Source organism: Eumetopias jubatus, unplaced genomic scaffold (assembly GCF_037043125.1).
Source record: "Eumetopias jubatus isolate StellerSeaLion01/CBP00866 unplaced genomic scaffold, mEumJub1_p1.0 scaffold_2, whole genome shotgun sequence".
NCBI classification, from domain to species: Eukaryota; Metazoa; Chordata; class Mammalia; order Carnivora; family Otariidae; genus Eumetopias; species Eumetopias jubatus.
In genome coordinates, this window is record NW_028274808.1 from 26,310,229 (window position 1) to 26,334,351 (window position 24,123).

A 24,123-nucleotide genomic window follows, 5' to 3' on the forward strand; every position below is an offset into this window, starting at 1 on the left:
CGTGGCGGAGAAGGGTCTCGGGCGCTTCGGTGCTGAAAGGGTTTCCCTCAAACACAGCTAAGCGCTGGAGGAAACTGAACTCCGGCTGCGTGTGTCTCCCAGCCTCAGGAAGGGCGGAGCCGCCAGCATTTGTTTTTCCGGTCACGTTGATCTGTGCTTGAGAATTTTTATACTTGACTGCAAGGCACAGTGGATTTTATGTGCCATACCCACAGTAATAAGCTTAGGATTTCTCTTTATGCCTGGTAGCCTACACAAATGCATTCTGCAAGAAACTAGGAAGACTCTAGAAAAAAATCCAAGCAAGAAAAGACTTCCAAGTCAAGTCGTGCTTACAATTTGGACTTAGGTTCTCAGCCTCTGGTCCCATGCCCAAAGGAGTGCACAGGCATTTTTGTATTTTCAAACGATGATCCATTGGCCTGATGTAGGTTCTGTTGTCCCCTTGTTATCATCGGAGAAACAGTTTCATGATTAAGTGATTTGCTCAAGGTTGCTATTGAATTTTAGACAACACTCCTGTCACCCATCTCCCAACACAAATTCAGTGCCCTTGATTCCTTACATAAGAATGTGAAATAAGATGGGCGCCTGGGTGGCTCAGTTGGTTAAGCCACTGCCTTCGGCTCAGGTCATGATCCTGGAGTCCCGGGATCGAGTCCCGCATCGGGCTCCCTGCTCGGCAGGGAGTCTGCTTCTCCCTCTGACCCTCTCCCCTCTCATGTGCTCTCTCTCTCTCATTCTTTCTCTCAAATAAATAAATAAAATCTTTAAAAAAAAAAAAAGAATGTGAAATAAGATGTCATCTGGAGGGTCAAAGGGAGTCTGGGATCTAAGTAGCATCCGAGTGTTTCCCCAGCAGGCAAGAGCTCATTAAGATGAACCTCAGTCCATACCTGCAACACTATGTTAAGGCTCCCAGTGTCTACCCACTTTAAGTCTTAAACAAATCACTTGTCTGAGTTTCTATATCAGTAAAGTGGATTCACTTGTACAGGTGATCCTTGGGCAGATGGGTTGGGACACCCACCCACTGCAGTAGAAAATCCACATATAATTTGACTCCCCCAAAACTTAACAGCCTACTGTTGACCAGAAGCCTTACCCATAACAGTCGATGGACACATATTTTGTATATGTATTATATGCTATATTCTGACAATAAAGTAAGCTAGAGAAAAGAAAATATTACTAAGAAAATCATGAGAAAATACACTCACAGTATTGTACGTACTGATTGAAACAACCTGCACATACGTGGACCCATGCAGTTCAAACCTGTGTTGTTCAAGGTCAACTGTGCTTAGTTTTAGAATCAAGTGAGAGTGTAAGAACAACAGTTTTTATAAAGTTCCAACAAAAGCGAATACTAACTTTGTAATAAAACGTATCTGTGAGGGGAGTGATAAAGAACTAATACTTGAACACTGGCCACACTGCAGAAACTTGACCTTTACCTGAGAGGTAAAGATTTAAGAGAGATCATTCCCTTCTGTAAGATGAAGAAGCTGGTTCAGAGCAATTAAGTACACCTCAAAGTTAGTGACAGAGCCAAGATTCAAATCCAGAACCTCTGACTAGCAATGGGCCAGGCACGCTGGGATTCGACAGTTCCTGCAGGTGAACCCTAACCTAAATCACACAAAGCCTGTACTGAAATTGGACCCTGTCTGTGACTATTCAGTCCTCCAGCGCCCCCCAACAAACCCGGATGACCTCCTCCAATTTAAAAAGCAGTTATTTTGATAAGTTACCATTTTAGCACATAGTTACAGACGTTAAAACAGTACACAGTGCAACATCTAAACAATTTTTATTGAGATGTTTCAGCTCCTTTTTTATCAGGTTAGTCACTTTGTAAAGTTAACAATTCCTGTAGGAAAAGAGACTTCAAGTTAGAGAATATACACTACGATAGTTTTCCTGGTTTGGTTTTGTTTTTAAAGATTTTATTTTTAAGTAATTTCTATACACAACATCATGGGACATGAACTCACAAACTCTAGATCAAGAGTCACATGCTCCACTGACTGAGCCAGCCAGGCACCCCTTAATATATATATATATATATTTTTTAATTCTTATTTATTGATTTATTTTTTTTTAAATAAGCTCTATGCCCAGTGTGGGGCTTGAACTCATGACCCTGAGATCAGGAGTCACATGCTCTACTGACTGAGCCAGTCAGATGCCCCTGAATACACACTACATTAAAACAAAGCAAAACACAGAGGTGGTCGAGTGACAGAGAGGTTAGGAGAGATCACAGGGGGACATAATTTTAGGGGTAACTCCAACTAACCCTAATAACATCCCACCCCACCATAGGACTGAGCCCCTTGTGGAAGTTCACCAAAAGCTGAATGTCTTGATTACTATTTCATGTGCATTTCACTTTGGTTTGAACTAGAGATTGAACAGAGTCTAAAGATAAACAAGTTGCTGAACATTCATTTGATACACATAATAGCATCATCCACCCATTACAAAAAGCTCTGTAAGTTAATACTGCCTACTTTCACCCAGCGCAAATTTTTCAGAAGGGGCATTCTTTAGCTGTATCTCACAATCTGTTTTCCTCAAAGACACTTACTTCCCAGGCATACCTGCTCATCATAGGCTTCGTTGACAAAATCTCACTATTCATTAGATTCTCCTCTTCTTGACCGTTTTCTTTATGGCGGGTCGAATTTTTTGACGCTGCTGCACTATTTCTAAGAATCAAAGAAAGAGAGTCAAAAAAAGTTTTCCAAAAAAAAGAAAGAAAGAAAGAAAAGAGTGTTTCCTTGAGATTGAAGCTGGGATGGGTCGATGGTTGGAAAGGGCCAGCTCAACCCCTATCAAAGGCTATTGTTATGGGAATTTTCTGTCTTTTGAATGAAATCAAATGACCTAGAATGGGTGATACTTGTGTCAATTATGATTTGTTAGTAGGCATTCACTTCCAAAATAATACATCTTCTCAACTGGGGGACTCTACTAATTGGGGTCAGGCAGCACAGAATCCAAGGACAAGTTAGTGGCGATTGGACGCAGGTGAGCTAAGAAAGCGTGTTAATGTGGTGGAAAGACCTGAGGCGACCATCAAAACCCCATGGGTAGCATTTCAGTCAGTCTTAACATTAGTAATCTATTAACCAGGGTTACCTTAGGCAAAGATACACCATTTCTCCTTGCCTTTTTCTTCAGTCTGTGAGTGCTGGACAGAGATGTAACTTTTCAAACTTTCCTTATATTTCTTGATACATAGGCTGCTTAATGTCCCTTCTCAGCATATGCGTGGACCCTAACCAGCATGTGTAACCTAATCAGTGTCTTCAGTTACTATAACTTCTTATACTAAAGCCACTTTTGTCATCATTCCTACTCTAAGCCAGCATTTTGTTATTCTTGTTTGTTTCTTTAATCTCTCTTGCTCCCAGGCAAAACTTAATGTGTTTGCTTTAAATCTTTCCCGAGTTCATTTCCCCTCCCGCTATGGGCTGAGTTGTATCCCCTCCAAATTAGTATGTTGAAGTCCTACGCCCGAGTACCTCAGAGTGTAACCAACCGTTTTTGGAGATAGAGTCTTTAAAGAGGTATTTATGTTAAAATGAGTTCATCAGTTTGGGCCCGAATCCAATATGACTGGTGTCCTTCTAAGAGGAGATTAGGACACAGACATGTACAGAGGGAAGACCATGTGAAGGCACAGGGAGAAGTCTGCATCTATAATTCAAGGAGAAACCAATCCCACAGACACAATGATCTCAGACTTCCAGCATCCAGAACGAAGAAAATAAATCCGTTGTTTAAGAAACCCAGTCTGTGGTGTTTGTTATAGCAGCCCCGGCAAACTAACCCATCTCTGAATTTTTTTCTCCAGTCATTGGCACGAACTCTGCCTCGTTGGTAAAGAATCTCATCACTTCATCCCTGCAATTGAGCCAGTGACTGCTGCTGGGGCAGATTTTACCTGCACGAAGGCCTCCTATCCCTTACAATGACATTTGCCCCGGGGCTCAAAGAGGTGGCCTCTGTTGTCTCTCCGGGTCATCTGCTTCATCCCCTAAATCTTTCCTCAGAGGACAAGCTCTTAGGGGAAGAGTCATACCTCTACCCCCACTAATCCTATAAGCCTTCTTTGAAATGAACTCTCCCATGAGGACATTAAGAGCTGCTCACCTTTTTAATTTGTGCTCCCTTCTGAAACAGACAAATGCTCCCGGAGGGACTAGCACAACTGGAGAGACCATGGTTAAGCTGAGGGCGACGTAGCCAGGGGCAGGTCCATGCGCTGGCTCTTCACAGAACTCCCCGCCATATTCCATCAGACAGCGGCACTTCCTCAGCTCGCCTACCATTGTGCAGATTCCCCTACCATTACAGAAGTCCGTGCTACAGGGCAGATGTTTTGCCCTCTGTGAGTCCTTGGGCTGCACAAGCTCGCCTTTTTCCTTGGTTTCTGGGGTCTTGCTTTCTCTAGCAGGAATTGGAGGGATTAGTGTTTTTCTGACAGGATAACTCATCCCTTCTGGACCTGGATATCTAGCCTTGGTGGACTTGGTAGCTTGGAGAGGTAGGGCAGTTTTTGGAGTCAACCTTTTTCCAGCCTCTGCATTTTTAGATGTTGGTGTTGAATGGGTTTTATCTGGATAGGTACCTACAAAAACAGGTATGAGTGTGTGTATATACACATATTTGTCAGTTAAAAGGATTTCGGAAGAACAAGAACTCTAGAAGACAACCAGATAAGTTTGAATTTATGAAATCATCAAATCATTACCATTACCTTTTGGCCAACCATAAAACTATTAAAATCATATAGAAAAAAAATCCCTGCATATCCTAAGGCACTTAAAATGTTTGGTTTTGGGACCAGTCTATCATACCACTCTATTTTTAAATGATGGTATGCCCAGTTTTAGCCATGGCAGATTCCCTCAGCTACAAAAATAGTTTCTTCTATAAAGCATAGTATGGTAGGTCTAAGTGGTAAATATCTAGAAAGATTTTTGAGATGTATGTTTATCTGTAAATATATTTTTTTTTTTTTTTTTTTTTTTTTTTTTTTTTAGTCCAAGTAAACTGTTGGTTTCACAAGATCTACAAGCTGCAAATCTTGGACCAGATTTGGTGGCAGTAGTGGGCGGGAGGGAGTAGGCAACAAGATGCTTCTAACCGACAATCTGAAAGTTAGGTTTGCGTGTAAGACATTGTACCCTATCCCCCATCATTGTTGGCATGAGCATCGTTCCATACGGAAATACCAAAGACCAAACTACGGGGAGGGAAGGCAGCAGTGTTACCAATAAAACCACCCGCTGCCTCTGCCTCAAGCCGGTGTTACAGGAGCGTTTCTTCTCCTGGGCAGTTTGGGGTCCTTGACAGTTGGGTATATACAGAGGAAGGCAGTCTAGCTTTATATGCTCAGTACCATCCCCCCAGAAAAAGTTTAATGTACAAGTGAGCGTGAAATACTTATTGAGGAGTAGAGCCAACCCCTGGTCATCAGGATGGGAGGGCATGTGAGGGTGGGTTAGGCTTCCGGTTTAGTTCTAAAACCAGATCGAGATGGCGATCCATTCCTCACTCACTGACCTGCCTCCTAGAGTCACTGTAACATGGGGCTTTTGAGAAAACCACCCTCATTCACGAGAATCAATTCTGGGAATCAAAATCTGTTAGCTTTTCTATTTAAGATGAAGTCATTAGGGGGAACAACTCGTATTCCAACTCCTCAGCTTTGAGGAGGATGAGGATTTAAGTTGAGAAGTCGGTAAGCACTCTTCACTGTAAGATTCCTTTTCCAGTTTGTTTCCTTATTAGTTATGACAAGTCTCGGGGCTAAGCCCACGGTTTCTTCAATTCCACGGCTTACATGACTTGGCTACCCCTGGAGTGGTGTAGAATTTGAGGATAGTGACTACCACAGAATTGGATATCACAGTTGCTCAGCTGACTGGCCATGACAACACCCTTCCATGAAGGCGGTATTTGGCAGCAGCATTTCTGTAACAACCATCTACTAGCCAGCATGTAGGAAGTCACTTGACAATGGTATGTGCTAATATGGCAGCTTTATTCACACTCTCTTGTATTCCGTAACTCTTTGAGTTAGAAAGTGCTATTTCTTTTTTTTTTAAGATTTTATTTATTCATTTGACAGAGAGAGATAGCGAGAGCAAGAGGAACATAAGGAGAGGGAGTGGGAGAGGGAGAGGCAGGCTTCCCTCCGAGCAGGGAGCCCGATGTGGGACTCGATCCCAGGACCCTGGGAGCCGAAGGCAGATGCTTAATGACTGAGCCACCAAAGGCGCCCCTAGAAAGTGCTATTTCTATATTAAAAAGGGGGAACCGAGCCAAGACAGGTTAAATCATTAACCCCACCTCCTCCTCCTGGGCTATGCTCACTATGTGATCAATTTAAATGGACAGAATCAAATCTTGTTAAATAAGTGCTATTTCAGACAACATACAAACTGTTGAGCACTTTGGAGCTATCATATTGCCCATTCTAAAACTGAATCAGAGAGCTCATTAGCTTTCCAGAAGGCGTCCACGTAATCTATAGCCAATTGCCCATAGTTAGATGTTTTATGTTGTTCAATTTAAAAATGCCAGTAATAAAAGGCAATGATTGAGAGCATAAAAGCTTCAGGAATACTATAGAACTAGATATTAAGAATTAGATTGAGATATTAAGAATTATTTCATTAAATATTCAAAGTATGTCATGTATGGTGATGAACAGTGGGCTCCCAGATAGGAATTACTCACAGCTCAGCTCATCGGATCCATCCATCCAGTCAGCATGACCATCACAAACTTGCTCCATGGAAATGCACTTCTGACCATCCTTACAGGACTGGGATGGTTCAGAGCACGGGATAGCTTCAACACATTTGCTTATGTTAGCCAAGTAGTGCCCACTGGGACATTTACAAGTCACTCCTTCAGGGTTGGGTAAACACATATGGCGGCAGCCTCCATTGTCTTTTGAGCAGCTGTTACTACCTGTGGATCGACCCCCAAAAAGACACATTGATTTAGGTGGTTTCAGAAGGGTCTTTTGCAGATGTTCTACAAATACGCTATCAGAGTTACAGGACCCAAATGTTTTTTCCAGAGTGGGTAGCTTTTCAGTTTAACTCCTTTTGGTCAACCAGGTACGAAGTGATCGGTGATTCTTCTTCATGGGTAAGGATGGCTTTAGAAGGCTGGGAGTTCAGACAAGGGACCAGCTTAATAAAAATTGAGCTGAACTCTGGCCCATCCAAGACCCCATTGTGAGCTCTCCTTTCCCCTCATACCAAGCACCCAACATCAAAACTAGAAGGGTCTTAGAAATAAAGCTCTCTTTAGATGAAAACATGAAGGCTGTGGTGTCTGTTATCCCTAAGAATCCGGGTAGTAAGTCAGCCATTTATAGCTGACCGTGGCTCTGCAAGGCTCAGATCTCAAGGTTAACTTCTAGTAAGGTCTTATTTTGAGATATTCCAGAAACTGTGGAATAGGTATGTATACAGCACAGATAAAACCTGCTACAAGAGTGGCAAGGACCCACCTTCTGCTTCTCAGAACTAAGCCACAGATGATCACCACTTGGATGACCATTAATCACACTGAAGAATTCTGAGAAGGTTCTCTCCGAAAAGCCAAGACTTCAGAAGTTTAAGCATGACTAACACTAGTTTACAAAGTTTAGCTTTCCAAAACAAAGCAATGGAGCAGCATTCACTTAAGACCAATATACTCTACATGGCGCTTAAGACCAATATACTCAACATCCATGGTAGTGGTAGATGTGGTTAACATTTGAGCTCACATTGTTTGTGTTCATCTTGACTAGGAAAAGACTGTATATTACTACTTTAACTAAGCCCATCATCACTCTACTGAAACACTGGAGAAAAACATCTGAGTACCCCCAAGTTGGTATTTCAAGGATTAGTTAACATCACAAGTAGATACAAGTGACAATAAGTAGAATAAAGACTAGTTCCACTGCAGAACTAAAAGACGATTTCAATTATACCACAGATGAATTCCATCTACAATAGAACTTAAAATTATACCAAACTCCAGCCCCAAATATTTACCACTGTTTTGTCGAATCTAGATTTATAACTGAATAAAGACAAGAGAGTTATGCAGATCTGTAAGAACTTGCCAGAGAAATAATTTGGTGGGAAATACAAAGCCATTTCAAGGAGATATTGCAGGAGACAGAGGATCCCCTTCACGGGGAAATTCAGCAGGCTTCAGTGTTGTTGTAATCATTGCAAAGTTGCTTACCCTGTTGACTAAGTTTACTATAAACTTTTAAATCCACAATCTTCTGGTCTATTTGGAACCACTGGTTTTCTGAAAGTTCTGCCTTGCTGTACCAAACTTTAGTGATTTGGGCTGAAACAAAAGCCAGTGAACAATCATTAAGAAAAGCAAATTTTAAATACTTTTAAGAAAAGCAAATTTTAATTTTAAGACAACTTCCTGTGCAAAGAAAATTGCTCCCTATGAAAACCGTCACCCATCGGCATAAACTCCAGTTGAATAACAAGAGTTTTACAGAAGAGACATGTGTTTTTCTAAATTTTTTTTTTCTGGGAAGAAATTTCAAGACAAAGAAAACTAGTTCTATGCCTTCCTCCAAAATAAAGTCAAGTGTAAGTTATGTTGAGCATTCATATACATCCAGATATGCAAAGATAGATAATTAGGATATGAGACACTTAAATGTAGTCCATGCAAATGATGGGTAATGATTTTAAACATTGTTCTAGAACATATATGCAAATGGCTTTCTGCAATAAGTGTCACCAGTGGATTTTAAAACAGTTAGCAAAGGTCTCACCACATACCTAATAAATTAGCACCTCTGGGGGAAGGATCTGACAACTTGTTTTTGCAACTGTGATGTGGCCAGCCCAACTGGTCAATGGACCAGCATTTAGAAATATTAAAGAGATAGATTTTAAATAGCACTTTCCAGTTTCACCAAATCTAGACTCCAGCCAGAAAAAAACATACTAGGACACTGTTGTTTAGGCAAATCTCTTTAAATACTAGTAATATCCTGCAAGTACAGAATATTCTGTAGTTCACCTAGTACTTTTATATGTAGTGAGAAAACTGAGACAGGTACTGCCCTCGTTTTACGGGTAAGCTGTTATAGCTACTAACTGACAGAGCAGTTACACTACCTGGTTCCAATTCCTGGTCCAGTTCTCTCTGTACCGCATCACAACGTCTAAAGCAGAGAGCTTCAGATGAAAGCCAGAAATCTCAGGCAGAACAGCATTAAGCATCTTCATAGATAAAGAATGACCAAATAAGTCAAAGTTTCCCCAAATCATAGAATCCCTGTTATACATACATGTTAGATTAGGGAAGTTGCTTAATTATTCTTCCAGAAGAAAGACCTTGCCAAAGATCAGTGCTAGGCATTAGCAGATTCGTTTTAGAGACCCAAGAGTAAATTCAGATCACAAAGACAATCAGATGTTGAATAAGACCTACCATCACCAGTTGTCATCCAGAACATCATGCCTTGGCCAAATGTAAAGAGGGTAAGGCCCTCAATTCCTCTGCGGTCTACTCTGTATCTAGAGCCATCTTGTTGAATACTCTCTATGAGTCCTCTCCCTGGAAAGAGAGGCTCAGTTAATTTCACTTAGCCTGCACAGCTCCACTCTATCCTACAGCTCTTTGCGTGTCTTGCCTCCCCTCCAGGAGGACATTGTCTACCACGTGTTTTCTGAAGGACGGTTCTTCATTCACTCTACTCTAACAGTGATACACCAAAGATTTGCTCATGTACATTTGTTAAGTTCTCGATTTTATTCCTTCACAAAGGGACACCTGCATGATTCTTCAGGCTATTACATTCTACTCAGAATGGGGAATCATTGGGTTTGTTTGGAAGGTGGTGTAGAATATGTAAACTCAGACCTAAAAGCTGTTTGAAGTCATGGCTGAAGACCAGAAAGCAGAACGTCACTATTTCACTCTGGTCAAAGTCCTTCAGACTCACGGTTAGGGGGTGTTATAATTGCTTACCAGTATCAGCCCAGTAAACTCGGGTTCCCGAATCCGAAAAGGTCAGGCCCTCAGGGACCTGGTATTTCTGCCACAGCACCTTCCTCCTGCTGCCGTCCATGGAGGCACATTCAATGCTGGACCCACGCCTACCATCATCCTGGGCACCCAGGTCCACAAATCACATGGCTGCAGAGGGTGGGTGCAGCACAACAGAGGTTGGGCGGTAGAGATTTTCACTGACCAGGACAGTGGGATCCTGGCCTTTTGAGGAAGCTACATTGATGTGAGGATTCTCACTGTCAATCCAATATATGTTTCCACTCAACCAGTCCACAGCAAGGTCGATCACTGTTCCCTCCACAGATATGATTTTCCTCCAAGAGAGTTTTCCAGATTCTTTGAGACTCAGTAGCCTGATATCACCATTATCCAACTCTGAAAGGTAGAAAGCCTTTTCCTGGACTATGTAGTCCAGGGATGCAAGCTGTTTCACACTGGTAAAGGGAAGTATCCTATGTTCTGGTAAAGCTGGTTGTCCTAGTAAAGCTTCTAGATTTTTCAGATAAATCTGTGGGGAAAAAAATTAGGTGGATGGCACCAGCTGAATCTAGTATAATTCATCTTGATTTTGCGTTAATGTTACAATATTTAGAATGTATGAAAACCTGAATTTGTCATCTAAAAAGAGATAGCCATTATTTCTCCCCCTTCCTGGAGTACTAAGCACTTAAAAGTCCTTGAATCCACGTGGTTCAAAGATTGACTCCTTTGTTAAATGCCCTCCCCTTTATTTTGTAAATGTTTAAGCTATAATTGACATAACATTTGTCTAAGTTTAAGGTGTATAATGTGTTGTTTGGATACATTCATATATGAAAGGCCCTCCCCTTTAAATGAAACTCCACTAGTAATATCTTACTGAAACTGAAGTCAATCCTCCAACCCCAACATTTGTCATTTTAAAGTGTCCAAGTTGATAAATCCTCTATATGGTAGAAGTCAGAAGTGACTTGTTTGTTGGTATCTCCTATGACTTAAGAAAAGTTCCCTCATAAAATGTACTTCCCCCTCACCAAGCTAGAACCCAGCTGAGTTGCTTGGATTTAGAATTACTCTCTATCATCAGTGAGATGCTTGGACAACTACACTAGATGAACCCTATCTCAGATCCCTAACCTAGCTCTGGCATACTAGTTCTCAAGGAGTCTTTAGCACATAGCCCCTTTTATTTTGGTCAGGATAGCGCCCAGCACACAGTAAATACTAAAATTTAAGTTGTTTTTGAAGAATATTCCGGGGGTGGGGGATGGGGAGCGCCTGGCTGGCTTGATCAGCAGAGCATGCAATTCTTGATCTTAGGGTTGTGAGTTTGAGACCGATGGGTGTAGCAATTACATTAAAAGGAGTAATTAAAAATAAAAAATAAATTAAAAAAAAAAGACTACTCCAAGGGCCAGGGGCCCTACTATGTATCACTGTGCCTGGAGAATTCTAATTATTCAGTTCTGAAACAGACCACAGCCCAGGCACAGACATGTGAGTGAGGCTACGGTACAGTACCTGCATGATAACTGTGGGCAACACGAGGAACAGAAATGCAGACTCCTCGAGCGGAACACAGGTGATGCCATCATCCGCCAGCAGGAGTCCCACTGGGCAATGACAGCTCCCCTTGGATCGCGGGCTCAGAAGGCACAAGTGAGAACAGCCAGCGTCCAGACAAGGATTAGGAGACTTGGGCTGGAGCACTTTGTGCATTATCTGCAAGAGCATAGCTGGATGTCACTATGCATTCCTGAATCCTTACAAACAGCAAATGAATAAATCTTGTTTTAATCATGATGGAAGACGGTCACTACAGTTTGTACTTGGGAAGCTCATACATGTAGCCTTTTCAGGGAGAATTAGGGGGGATATTTTGAAGAGTACACAGTAGACCTTGAGTCCATGAGGCTGTTGGGAACGCTTGAAGAGGACAGCTCTGTTCTTGCCTGTGGTCTTCTTCATGTGCTGTACTGTTCTCGTCTTCATCTCAGACCAGAAGACTTCATCTTCGAACACAGCGACTGAAAAGGGGCGCTTGATTTGCGTTAGCTGCAACATCTCGAATGGGGATGATGAGGTTTCTGGGATGAGTTTTATACAAGGCATAAGACATCACACACAGCCTAATACCAAGGAATACTTACATGAACACCAGTACCATCTAGATTAGCAGAGCCAATACAGTGAAATTTGTCATCAGACCAGAATATCTTCCAGCTCAACTGGTCGAGAGCTATGCTGGTTGGCCAGCCAAGACCTTGACTGACGAGGATTTTTCTGCTGCTACCATCCATCCCAGCTTGTTCTATTTGAGGTTCTCCTCCGATTTCAGACCAGTACATTAACCTGTGTGGATAAAAGTCAGCTTTAAAGTATTACCTGACAGACAATATCGATTCATCCCTTAAACCACTGATTTCTAGCCCAATTATTTTTTCCTCAAACTTGGTCTATTCCTTAAGTGAAATTGTGAAGTAAAAAGAGTTTCCCTTGGAATCTTATGATGCTTGTTCAGTCATCACTTGGAGATAAAATATCATGACAGTTATAAGCAGCCAAGGAATCCAGTAGTTCCTGGACCAATCTCTCCTGGGCTAGAGAACAGGCTGGTTCTATGGGAAGATGTGCACCTCGGACTTTACGGGTCGCAGTCAAGGCCATTAGATGCCACAGAAACTACTGCCAATTTTCTGAGGACCATGGTAACAGATTCCGGGTTGAAGGTATTGAAAAGGTGAGAAAAGCAGAGAGAGTGTACCCAGTCTGGGTCACCTTTCGGTCCTAAGTTTTGCTCCATCTTGTTCTTACATTTGACACACACATGGCCACCCCAACGAGGGCTTGGCTCTGACAGCTAGGAAATGTTGTCTCTAAGTTCCCGGGCTTTTCCAGAGAGAAAGGACTCTGGAGGGAAGAACCTAGATTCAACCACAACACAGTTATTTCCCCCACTACTACCAAGCACATTAGTGTAAATTAAACACAACCCCGGGGCGCCCGGGTGGCTCAGTCAGTTAAGCATCCGACTCTTGATTTCAGCTCAGGTCATGATCCCAGGGTCCTGGGATCAAGCCAAGCGTCGGGCTCTGCACTCTGTGGGGAGCCTGCTTGAGGATTCTCTCTCTGCCCCTCCCCCTGCTTGCACTCTCTCTCTCTCTCAAATAAATAAATCTTAAAAAAAAAAAAAAAATCCTATCCCTAGTTCCATTCTCCTTCCTCCTGCCATTTAAAGCCATAAAAAAATATACCTCTGAATGGAGAATTATTTTCACAGAAGAAAGTACAGGTGGGCCACCAAGTGAGAACACCTATATCTCACCTCACTGAAATAAAGAACTTTTATCAGAAGCTTTTAAGATTACTATACGTATGGTTGACCCACATCACCATAAGATTTTAAAGTCAAGTCAGATAGGTTTTTTTTACTCATTCTGTGTTGAGGGAACACAACCAAAGTAGCACTAGACTTGACTGGCATTTTGACCCCCAGACTCACCCATTTAGGGGATCTAAAGCCAAAGACCGCGGTTGAGTCAAGTCATCCAGGACAATCGTGTGCTCGGATTTTCCTCTCCACACAGCGGTCAGCTGAACTGCCAAAATCCGGCCAGCTGTCCCAACCACCCAGTAGAGGTTCCTCCCAATGCAGTCAACCGCTATACAGTCTGACTTTATCCCTGAAGAGAGAGCAGAAACCAGTCACCATGTGGATCTAGGTTACATTATGGCTTTTACCAGGTTTCAGCTCATAGGCATCAGACTTGAATACCATGTTAATTCATTTTACAACTGGTATACACATCTCCATCAGAGCAATCTTTAAGTTCCTCCAAGGTTCTATTTGTAGAGGAAGATGACCATTAGAAACAACAGCCACTGGCTGACAGTTTGGAAGACTCGCGTGGTCTACTGAGGTAACAATGCAGCTTTCCATTTCTAGCCCACTAGCAGGCCTTGGTCCCTTTTAGTTAAGAAGATTTCACTGAACCAATGTTTAGAATGTTAACAGCCATTTTTCATGTTATGTGTCATTCATAAGGGCAGGATGAAGCCTGCACAGGGGACACACCCTTCACCACGGTCCCCTTCTTCTTTGTGTCCATACTTATCCACTTAATGCTTTCTGCACCGAGATCAGTCCAGAAGACTTTCTGCCCCACTAAGTCATAGTCAATAGAGACAATCATCACATTCTTGTCTACAGTTGCCAGAATGCCTTCCTTCAAGCTCCTCAAGCCATAGAGGAGGAGGTTGAACTGAAGCGCCACCAGCAAGATTGGTTCAGTACCTGCCAGATAAGAACTGTGTTCAGCATGTGGCCTTACGGAGCCTGAATGTTGGACTCAGCCCTGGCTAAGGAATAAGAGAACAAAGTAGTCTTGGCCTTCTCGCTGCCAGGACTGGGACACCAGCTGGCTGGTGGTTCTCCCCTCGATGTGATGCTTGTGCTAATACCCACAGTTTAAAGATACTTAGAATAAAGGCATGAGTAGCACAAACTGGAAAAAAAAATTTCTAACTAAGTATGTAAGCGTAGGTGGGCTGGAAAGAAGGGCTTATCGAGACTTCTGACATTTAGTCTCACTTGAGGTAAGGCTGACCTGTGGCTACAGGGGCCAGAGTCGTGGTTCTGTCATCATGCTGGCTTATCTGTCGACACCTTCAGATCTAATTCCATCTGAACTGCTGCCTTTAAAAAGGGGATCTGGAGAATGTGCCAGGCTTGCGCGGCAGACAGAAAGCAGGCGGGAGCATTTAAGACTTGAGAAAGAAGGTTTACATTTGTATTCCTGGGAGATTCAGGACTTCGAAGGTCCTGACCCAGGTCTTAGGAGACATCCCGGTTCCAGCGTACCTGTTGCTTTACAGGTGTGGCCATCGGGCTCCAGCGAGTAGCCAGGGTGACACGTGCAGCTGTAGGAGCCCTGGGTGTTGACACAGGTCTGACTGCAAGGCTGACTGCCCGGCTTCCCGCACTCGTCCACATCTTTGCAGACCTGGCCATTGCTCCCCAGCTCGAAGCCCCGCTCACAAGCACATACCTGAATGGGTTTCAAAAACATTAAGACTTCCTGAAGACACGGAGACATAACCTTGATGAAAAGGCCTGACCTTGCTATTAAAAGCACATGGCGATGAGCTTGATTTCAGCAGCTCAAAACAAAAAAAGTTCTTAGAACCAATTTCACTTAAAATCCCGTCATTCCGTCGGTCTTGTCAACGCTGACGCACACCTCACACCCTGGCCACCACCGTGGGTCCTGAGTTAAGGAAGGGATCCAAGTTCAGCCCAGGACACCTAGAACCCCAGCAGATTCAGTATGAGGCAGGGAGACTGAACTGAACGGGCTGCCCGCCAACGGAGAGGTTACCGTGATCAGACGTCAGAACACTGTTTCCTTCTACTTGCCCATCAGAGTTAAGTTCACGATGTTCAGCCAGCTAATAATGCTAGACCAGAACATGGGGCAGTCCTCGATTTAAGGGCAGGTCACATTCCAAATACACACATGGAAGAGACGTCCACAAAAACATGTGGCTTAGTCCCAAGTGTCGCCTGGAGCTCACAGCAGCAGGGTTTCTGGAGGCTAGGTGGTAAAACTCCAGGAGACACGACACAGGGAAGGAATCTGACAGGACTCAGCAGGAGCCAGGAAGGGCTCGGCGGACACGGGAGGACCGATCAGGACAGCTCAGCCTCATAAGACTCAGGGCCTCATGAGCAGTGGGGGCCAGCCTGACTGACGAGGTTGCGCCCGTCACTAAACCAAGTTGACAGCTGCTGGTGAGCACAGCTGCATGAACTCACCGGCCCGTGCGGGGACTGGTAGCAGGCGTGGGGACACCGCGCTCGGTGGCATGCCGACGGCGAGCACGTTCCACCTTCATCGGAGCCGTCGGCACAGTCCTCCTTCCCGTCACACACCGGGCGGAGGGCGAGGCAGCCGTGGGAGCGGCACTGGAACTCAGAGCTCTGGCACTTCCTGGGGGTGCCTAGAAAGGATAACTTTCTACTTGAGAGTCTGCTCCCCACCGCCCTGAACATCCCTCCCGCGGCAAGGATGTACAGTCAAGACACCTCCATCCTGGTCAGGGAATGGATGTCAGGGCCCATGGCACTTGCTGGCTAAGCTGGCTTCTCAGGCCTAGAGGAAGCAAGCAGCCGGTGCCCCTGGGAGCCCCCTCCCCTCAGGGGGTGCCCCCGCGCTTACACCCAGCTTCGTCGCTGCCATCCTCACAGTCTCTCTGCCCGTCACAGCGCCACACGCCAGGCACACACTGCTCTCCGCCGGCACAGGCCCACTGCCTGGGGCCACAGCGAAGCTCCTCCGGGTCACAGTCCTGAGGGGACAGTGACTCGGTCAGCGACACCTGCACTCAGAGCCCAGGATGGGGTTCTCGGAGGGAGAACGAGCCTGGCTTACAAGACAACACTAGAGTCCCTCCTGCAACGAGGCCAGAGGAAGCCCCAAGACTCAGAAAAACGTTTTCAGCAGCCAGAGTTTAGGTGAGGAGGTCTAGGTAAAGCGAACCTGGCTGTGAAGTGAAAAGAAAGGTCTTATTTTGTCAAACCAGGACATCTTCATTTGAGAAATCTAAGCATAAGAATGTGCTCTTGGAACCTTTCTTTAGAATTCCTTTGCCATTTGGGGGCGCCTGGGTGGCTCAGTCGGTGAAGCGTCTGCATTCAGCTCAGATCATGATCCCAGGGTCCTGGGATCGAGTCCCGCATCAGGCTCCCTGCTTCTCCCTCTGCCTCTCCCTCTCCCTCTGCCCCTGCTCATGCGCTCGCTCTCGCTCTCTCAAATAAATAAATAAAATCTTAAAAAAAAAAAAAAAGGATTCCTTTGCCAGTTCAAAACCACCCCTAGCACATTAAACATTACGGCATCCTTCGCACCTCTCCTGACTTGGACACTCGGCTCTGGGGCAGGATGTACTAGAGGAGGGAGGGGACATCTGTGCCCCTGCTAATAGCCCCGAAACTTTAGATGCATTCTCAACCCCTCAGGCACCACGAGGCCTATCTCCTACCCATTTGACAGATGAGGAAGTAGAACATGAGGGAGTTAGTACTTTCTTCAGGTCAAACACAAGCAGCAGGATTCAAGCCAGGCTGCATGTCCCACAACGTGGCAGGGTCAGTGCACTTCTCAGTGATGGGGAAGCAGAGCTTCGGAGCAGATCTCTGGGGGGACATTTACACCACAGCCATGAAGACCTAACACTTGCAAACCTACAATAAAAACCTCTTAAATGTTTGTCTTTCGACAAGAGCTCTTCTCACTCTGGACACTTTGTTGTTGTGACGAGTGGTTTTCTGGGCAGTAGGGATGAGAGCCTTCTCTGTTCTTGGGTTTTCTCACATTTTCTATAAGGAAGGCAAGCGTTGCAGTTGTGAGGAGAAATCAATTTTTCTGAAGAAGGGTGCGCTACCTGCTCGTCGGTCCCATCCTCACAATCGAAGTCCCGGTCACAGAGCCATGCGGCGGGCACGCACTCTCCACTCCCCCGGCACTTCACCTCCCCCAACGGGCACCGCAGTGGCCAGGTCCCAGGACAGCCGTCCCATCAGAGTGGTCCACGCAGTCTTCGTTCCCATCGCAGCGCAGAGAGCTCGAGATGCGCTGGCCGTTCTGGCATCGAAATTCTGGGGCGCTGCATTCTGCCTGAACTGGAAAACAGAGCTTTAGGTAAGAACTCAGCCAGATGTGGAAGCCATCTGAAGGCATGTGAAGCGTTGTGAAGACTCTCCAGTCTTCTGCTGTCACCCGGGGAACTAAACCCCAGCCCTCAAAGGTGGTTTGAATAGTGTTAGGCCAGAAAAGGCCTACTAAGCGAGCCCAGAAAAACCCCGTCTTGGAGAATGAGGGTGGGGGGACAGGCAGGGGACACATGAGGGACACTGGGGTAGGGTGAGGAGTAGGGCTCCTCTCAGGACCTTGACAACATCCATGAGGAGATGTCATGCCTCTCATGACAACCAGCATACCCTACATGTTTTGTTCTTGGGCTCAGTTCCTACAGACAGAAGTTGCTTGACTGGGCTCAAGAAAAAAAAGCTCAGGTCCTAGGCAAAACCATAAATACGCATTGAAAAGTAAATTATACTTGGGGTTCCTTCCTGCCTCTCCTCCTGCTGTTCTTCTCGTAAGTCCGAGTGCACTGATAATGGTCTGGCTACCCAGTGACCTCTGTACGCAATCCTATCATGGTACCTCCCCCAGCCTCCTCCTCTGCCCACTTCAACTCTCCAAATTCTCTCTTCTACCCTATTCTTACAATGTGATTAAGGCTCTTGAAACAGGTCACTGGGAAGACTAAAAAGAAAGACTGAGTATCCCATCGACAAGAGGGGAAAGCAATCACATCTTAAAATAAGGACAGCCCACCGCATGAGAAGACCTAGGATCAAAATTAAAATCTTCACGATGGTCGATTCGAGCTCAAGAAACATTGTGTCAAGTAGACTGGTTTTCCACTAACGGGAATCTCGTTACAGAGAGGGAAGCGTTGTACCATGATTTCCAACATCCCTCCAGCTCAGAGCCTTTCATCCTAGTCTGCTAACTTCGTGGTAAGTACAGTCCATCTTCGTTATCTGCAGATTCATTATTTGCACATTCACCTACTTGCCAAAATTCGTAACCCTCCCCCCAAATCCATGCTCCCACACTTTCATGGTCATTTGAAGATAAGCATACACAAAGTAGCAAAAACACTTGCGTTGCCTAGCGCATGTTTCCAGTTGAGGTGGAACAAGGCAACGCTCTGCCTTCTCGTTTCAGTTCAGGACACTGCAAACAAGTGTCCTTTCTGTGGTCTATTTAGAGCCATACTTCCCATGTTGTACTTTAGGGGGATTCTGCTGTTGAAAAGGGCCCCCAAGGGTAGTGCGGAAACGCTGTCTCGCGTTCCTAGCGTGAGATGTCTGTGAGCTGCCTTACAGAGCAAATACATGTGTTAAGCTTTGTTCGGGCAGGAATTATAATGCTGTTGGCCGTGACTTCAATGTTAATGAGTCAACAATACGTATATCAAGTGGTCTTTAAACAGCGATACACCTAAAACAAGATTATATGTTGATTAGTTGACAAAAATATTATCACGACAGATTCTCGGAAACCTCACCTTACATTTTTCCTATGAGCAATGATGTGATATCTGTTCATCCAGGGTTGGTGGCAACTCCGGAGAACATAACCTACCACAAGTGAGTTGCACGGTACTTACCGCATCCTTGTTCATCTCTCTCATCAGAACAGTCTGCATTGCCGTCACACAGCCAGCACTTGGGGATACAGCGGGTCTTGTTGTCACAACGTAAAGAACAATCTTCAGTGGGCTTCCAGCAGCCCAGCTCGTCAGACCCATCCGAGCACTGCTGAGCCCCGTTGCAGTGGTATTTCTCCTCGATGCACTGGTTTCTGTTCAGACGCTGGAAGACCCCTTAAGTGGAAAGGACCAAGGGCTCGTGCCATCTACTCAGTCCTACTAAAGGTTTAAAGTTAGATTAACTCACCCTCATCCTGGAGGTTGAGGGGTAGGTGGACTGCATCCTAACTGTTCAAGCTCCATAGCTTATCTAATCCATAAACAAGCTTTAATAAAGTGCTCAGGTCAATTAAATTAGCGAGCCGAACGAGGTTTTGTTCAAGTAATAAGGGCTCATATTGGTTTGGTGACTTTAACAACTTGTGGAAAAACACTGCCAAATCTGTTCTAAGTGGTCCATTCAGGTCAGTTTATGGCTCAGCCTTGATAGAGGCAAATATTGGAACACTTAAGCAAATTTGAGGAGGCAAGGAAGCGATAGTTAAAAATTACACCTGGTAAAACATCTGACTTCACTGTGATAACACGGATACTAGCAGAGTCTGTAATCTGACAGACTGGGACCTTTAGCTACGACAATTCACCTAGGGGAAGCAAGGGTGATTGCGATCAACGCTGGTCATTCACGCCACGTGCCCAAAGCTGAATCAGCATTCCTGGCACAGAGACAGACCTGGTCTGTTGCAGAACCGGGAACAGTCCCCTTCATCCGAGCCATCCTGACAGTCCGGCTTGCCATCGCAGAGGTACTCCTGAGAAACACATCCCTCCCCGTTCCGACAGGGGACAGAGGATGGGGTGCAAGGCAGCGGGAGTGCTACAGGAAGCGCGGGGGGAGGACCGTCTGCGGCCGCCTCTTCAAGCTCAGGATCTACAATAAACAGTGGCTTCAGTGAGGCAGGCCCTGAGGTCTCGGCACCAGAGATGTGCTTCTACTGTCCCCCTCCTCCAAAAGCCATGCGGGGGTTGGGCAGCTACATGTGTCTACCTCGTAGGAAGAAAAAAGTGAAATGGCCTCAAAGCCTAGATCCTTAGGTGAGATGAGGTCCATCGGTCCATCATCTAATGGCTTCATATTTGGGCAAATCGTTTTCTCCTTCAAGCCTAATAACTTCTTCTCACTGCCTGATGCTATCTGCTAGGAAGGAAAAGTAAAGTTTTGGGCGCCTGGGTGGCTCAATTGTTAGGCTTCAGTCTGCCTTCAGCTCAGGTCATGATCCCAGGGTCCTGGGATCGAGCCCCGCATCGGGCTCCCTGCTCGGCGGGAAGCCTGCTTCTCCCTCTCCCACTCCCCCTGCTTGTGTTCCCTCTCTCGCTGTGTCTCTGTCAGGTAAATAAAATCTTTAAAAAATAAATAAAGTTTCTGCAGACAGGAACTTGTTCTGTCTGGCTTCCTGCTATAGCCTATAACAAAGCCCCCCGCCCCCCCCCCCCCCCCCCCCCGCCGGATCCTGTGATAGGATTTCTGCTTTGTCTGCCTCAAGATCCAGGATCTGATTTTTTTGGCGCCAGGCCAAAGGCTTATGTGAAGAGGGGGAAAAAAAAAAAAAAGCAGCTGGAAGCAGGGTAATCTGAACTACGGGTGCAGCTTCAACAGCCGGAAGGAACTGCTTGTCCTGGTTGGTATCCACAGCCCCAGAATGGTTTCGCAAAGGATCCTCGGCGAGATGCTGCTGCTGGGGGAAGCGGGGGTTCCTCGGTAAAATCTGTTCGGGTAAGTGCTTTAGAACAAATTAAATGGATCTCTTTACTGCCAGATTAAGAGGTTTAAGATGCTAACATGCGAGAGGACTCCCCAAAGGGGTTATGGTGGGCAAACTTCCAGGAGTTTTGCCTGCGGTCTTGTGTCATTTAGCAACTTTGAGAAAGGTGTCCGATTCTTACTCCTCCAGGATAAGGCGAAGTTAGGGAGAAGGCCCGCTGCACTGTGGGTGAAGACAGCTGCCAATACAAAGATACCCAGGATTTTATCCTCTGAAAATACACAGGCGAGAGGCAGAGGAAGTGGATTTCAAAGAAGAAGCCCACAGAGGAAGACTCACCTGAAACCTGCTGATTCTCTGCCAGGATGATCATTTTCCTCACGTATGGCTCTTTTGACACCGCGAAAGGCTCCGGCGTCCTCCTGTCCCACAGCAGGAGGGCTCCGCTGTGCACGGTCACCAGGTAGGGCTCGTGAGCCGCTATAATGCCGTCACTCCAGGTTTTGTTCGAAGTGTACGTTCTATTTTTTAGGAGACTCAGACTTTGCAACCCTAAGGAAGAGTCAAGTGCTTACAAGCTGACAGAGAACAAGTAACCCGTGACAGAGGGCATGGGTAGCCCTCGATTAAGGGTCAGTGAGCCCCAGTGATAATAAGCACAGATTCTTCCTATCGAGTTTTGTAGGTTTTAGTTTTGTAGTTAAAGATAGTCCCAGGAAGTGTTTAAAGCTCCAGGAACGCGAGATCTGCCACGTGGAAGCGTCAGGCATGCATTTCCTGTCTTTCAGGCGGTGTGCTAACACGCTCAGTCGCCTGCACACAGCCACCAGCCATTGGAGGTGGCTTCTGGAGGAGGAGACCATCAGAGTGGGCAGCAGGGTAGAAGTTGTATCTGATATCCAGTGTACCTAAAGCACCTCTGTTTCATTTGCAATGCAAGTTTGGGTCTATTACTTCTACTCATGGAGACAGAAACAGATTCCGAACAAAAAGCAACTAAGTATATGTTAGCTCTGCAGTTTTCTACCTCTCAAGTCAGAATCTAGACTTACAAAGGAAACCGAGTTTGAGCTGAGGGACGTGTGCCCAAGCTGTCACTATGAAAATCAGAATTTGAGCCGAGGTCTAGCTAGTTCTCGGGCCGACAGCGATCCTCATGCTGAAATGAGCCTTACCACCACCACTCCCCCAGCTTCTTCCAACCACGCTGCTCTGTGTCGCGCTTACCTGACCCTTTGGTCGTCCAGAGGATGCTAGATGAGCCAAGGTCTAAGGCCATGTGGGTGTCCGCCGTCCAGGTGCCTGTCCAGACTTGCTGTCTGGTTTTGCCATCGAGGGTCATACTTTGCAAGTATTTCCCACTTTCTACCCAGTAGAGCACTCTCTTTGGCCAACCGAGAAGAAGATGCAGTATAATGCTGCCTGTTCTGTAGAGGGTCCGGGTGTCTGGGCCAGGGATTCTAGTCTTCTGGATAGCACTTCGGTCACAGGGCACCCAGTACAAGTTCCCCGTGGATATGTCCACATTTGCTGAGCAGACTGTGAGGGGAGAAAGGAACTCCCATTAGAAAGGACATTCAAATACATTCGTGCACGGTCTTAACGTCTTGGGTCAAGGATAGAAGATGCTTAGAGAGATGCAAAGCCTGGTGCCTACAAGTCTACATGCCTCATTCACATGAGGAGTCCCATCATGCTTACTCTGGTTCCAGCACCTTATCTCTCATACGAGCCCAGGTGATCCTCACAACCAGCTGGTGAGGGATGATATCCACCGCCTTTTAGAAGTTAGATATCTAAGTGGCAATGCTTACATTTGCATGCAGACCTGCAACTTTGGATTCACCTCCCTCTTCGTCAGTTAAGTATGAAAATCAATCAATGATATGCCAAGTGGCTAGAACTGAAATCGCTATGGGAAAGCAGAGACTGGGTAAAGTGTCACCACAACAGTGGTATGAAAGGTCACCGGTAGAGCGGATGGATAATGAGGAGACCTACAGCTAGAAGACAGAGATAGGGTAGGGACCAAGTATGTGAAAGCCACAAAGTGGTAGCTTTTAAATGTAACAGACATGGGCACTAACCCACCAAGCGCTCCCTACTCCCATCCTGGCCCAGTAGAGCTGCACCAGTGGGTCTCAGCTAGGAAGTACCCACCCTGGGGTGCAGTATAGCATAAAAGAGCAGTATTAGGCTAGCAAGTCAGATTGCTGTTTTTGAAGCACATTCCAAAATAAGGTGTCAGCTAATTACTGTGCCTCAGTTTCTGCAAATGCCTGGCTGGGACGGTGCTTCTCTCAGTTTTGAGGATTAGAGTTCGCACCCATGAAGAGCTTAGGAGAGCATCTGTTATCTTAGAGCCACGTGCTGGAATGGCCAGTTGTTAAATTCAGGAATGCCGCAAGCTTGCTGTCCGATATAATCATTATTAAAACTAAATTACTTCAACTTAATCGTATTTGAAATGAAAATACTCCAGTCCTCACATTCCTGCATTTTGCTACCGCACACCCCTTTCTAACCCCACGTTAAGTGACATTACATTGGGAGCTTGAAACCTGGCACTGTGGGCGTATTTTTAACCAGAGCCATTGGCAAACAGTCCCTGTCTTGGGAGGGCTTGATTTGTTTTCGGTTTTGTTTTCTAGACCAGGGACTGACAAACAATGGCTCTTGGGCCAATTCCAGCCTGCGGTGTGTTTTTGTAAATTCCGGGGGAACACACCATGGTCATTCGTGCACATATGGTCCTTGGCTCCTTTGCAGATACAATGGCAGAGTGCCCGACTAGCCTGAAATAGTTAACTGTAGTTACTGTCTGGCCTTTTCTAGAAAGAGGCTGACAACCCCTGGCCTGGACTTAAGTGGCAGAGGAAAAACATTAATATTGCAAATTAAACTCACATGAGTCTCACCTATGGCCATGACATTTTAAAGACCACAAAAGTTGGGGGAACATTTTCCTAGTATTTGAAAACAATTATCCAAATCCACGAATAAGTCCTTTGGGTCA

The 24,123-nt window shown here is 45.5% G+C and overlaps 1 protein-coding gene across 1 annotated transcript in view; it reads right to left on the bottom strand.

Moving 5' to 3' along the window:
• Positions 1–2,125: 2,125 nt before the first annotated feature.
• The window catches only part of LOC114202877 (uncharacterized), a 36,329-nt gene continuing 14,331 nt past the window's right edge, over positions 2,126–24,123 (bottom strand). Inside the window, 21 exon segments of the mRNA XM_088021306.1 lie at positions 2,126–2,589; positions 2,592–2,635; positions 2,638–2,714; positions 4,165–4,642; positions 6,760–6,996; positions 8,278–8,388; positions 9,502–9,627; positions 10,042–10,591; positions 11,584–11,784; positions 11,962–12,126; positions 12,213–12,414; positions 13,565–13,745; positions 14,924–15,110; positions 15,878–16,062; positions 16,281–16,410; positions 17,506–17,639; positions 17,642–17,743; positions 19,303–19,518; positions 20,078–20,275; positions 21,447–21,659; positions 22,335–22,646. Coding sequence (XP_087877432.1) covers positions 2,503–2,589; positions 2,592–2,635; positions 2,638–2,714; positions 4,165–4,642; positions 6,760–6,996; positions 8,278–8,388; positions 9,502–9,627; positions 10,042–10,591; positions 11,584–11,784; positions 11,962–12,126; positions 12,213–12,414; positions 13,565–13,745; positions 14,924–15,110; positions 15,878–16,062; positions 16,281–16,410; positions 17,506–17,639; positions 17,642–17,743; positions 19,303–19,518; positions 20,078–20,275; positions 21,447–21,659; positions 22,335–22,646 — 4,136 coding nt within the window. The 3' untranslated portion in view covers positions 2,126–2,502.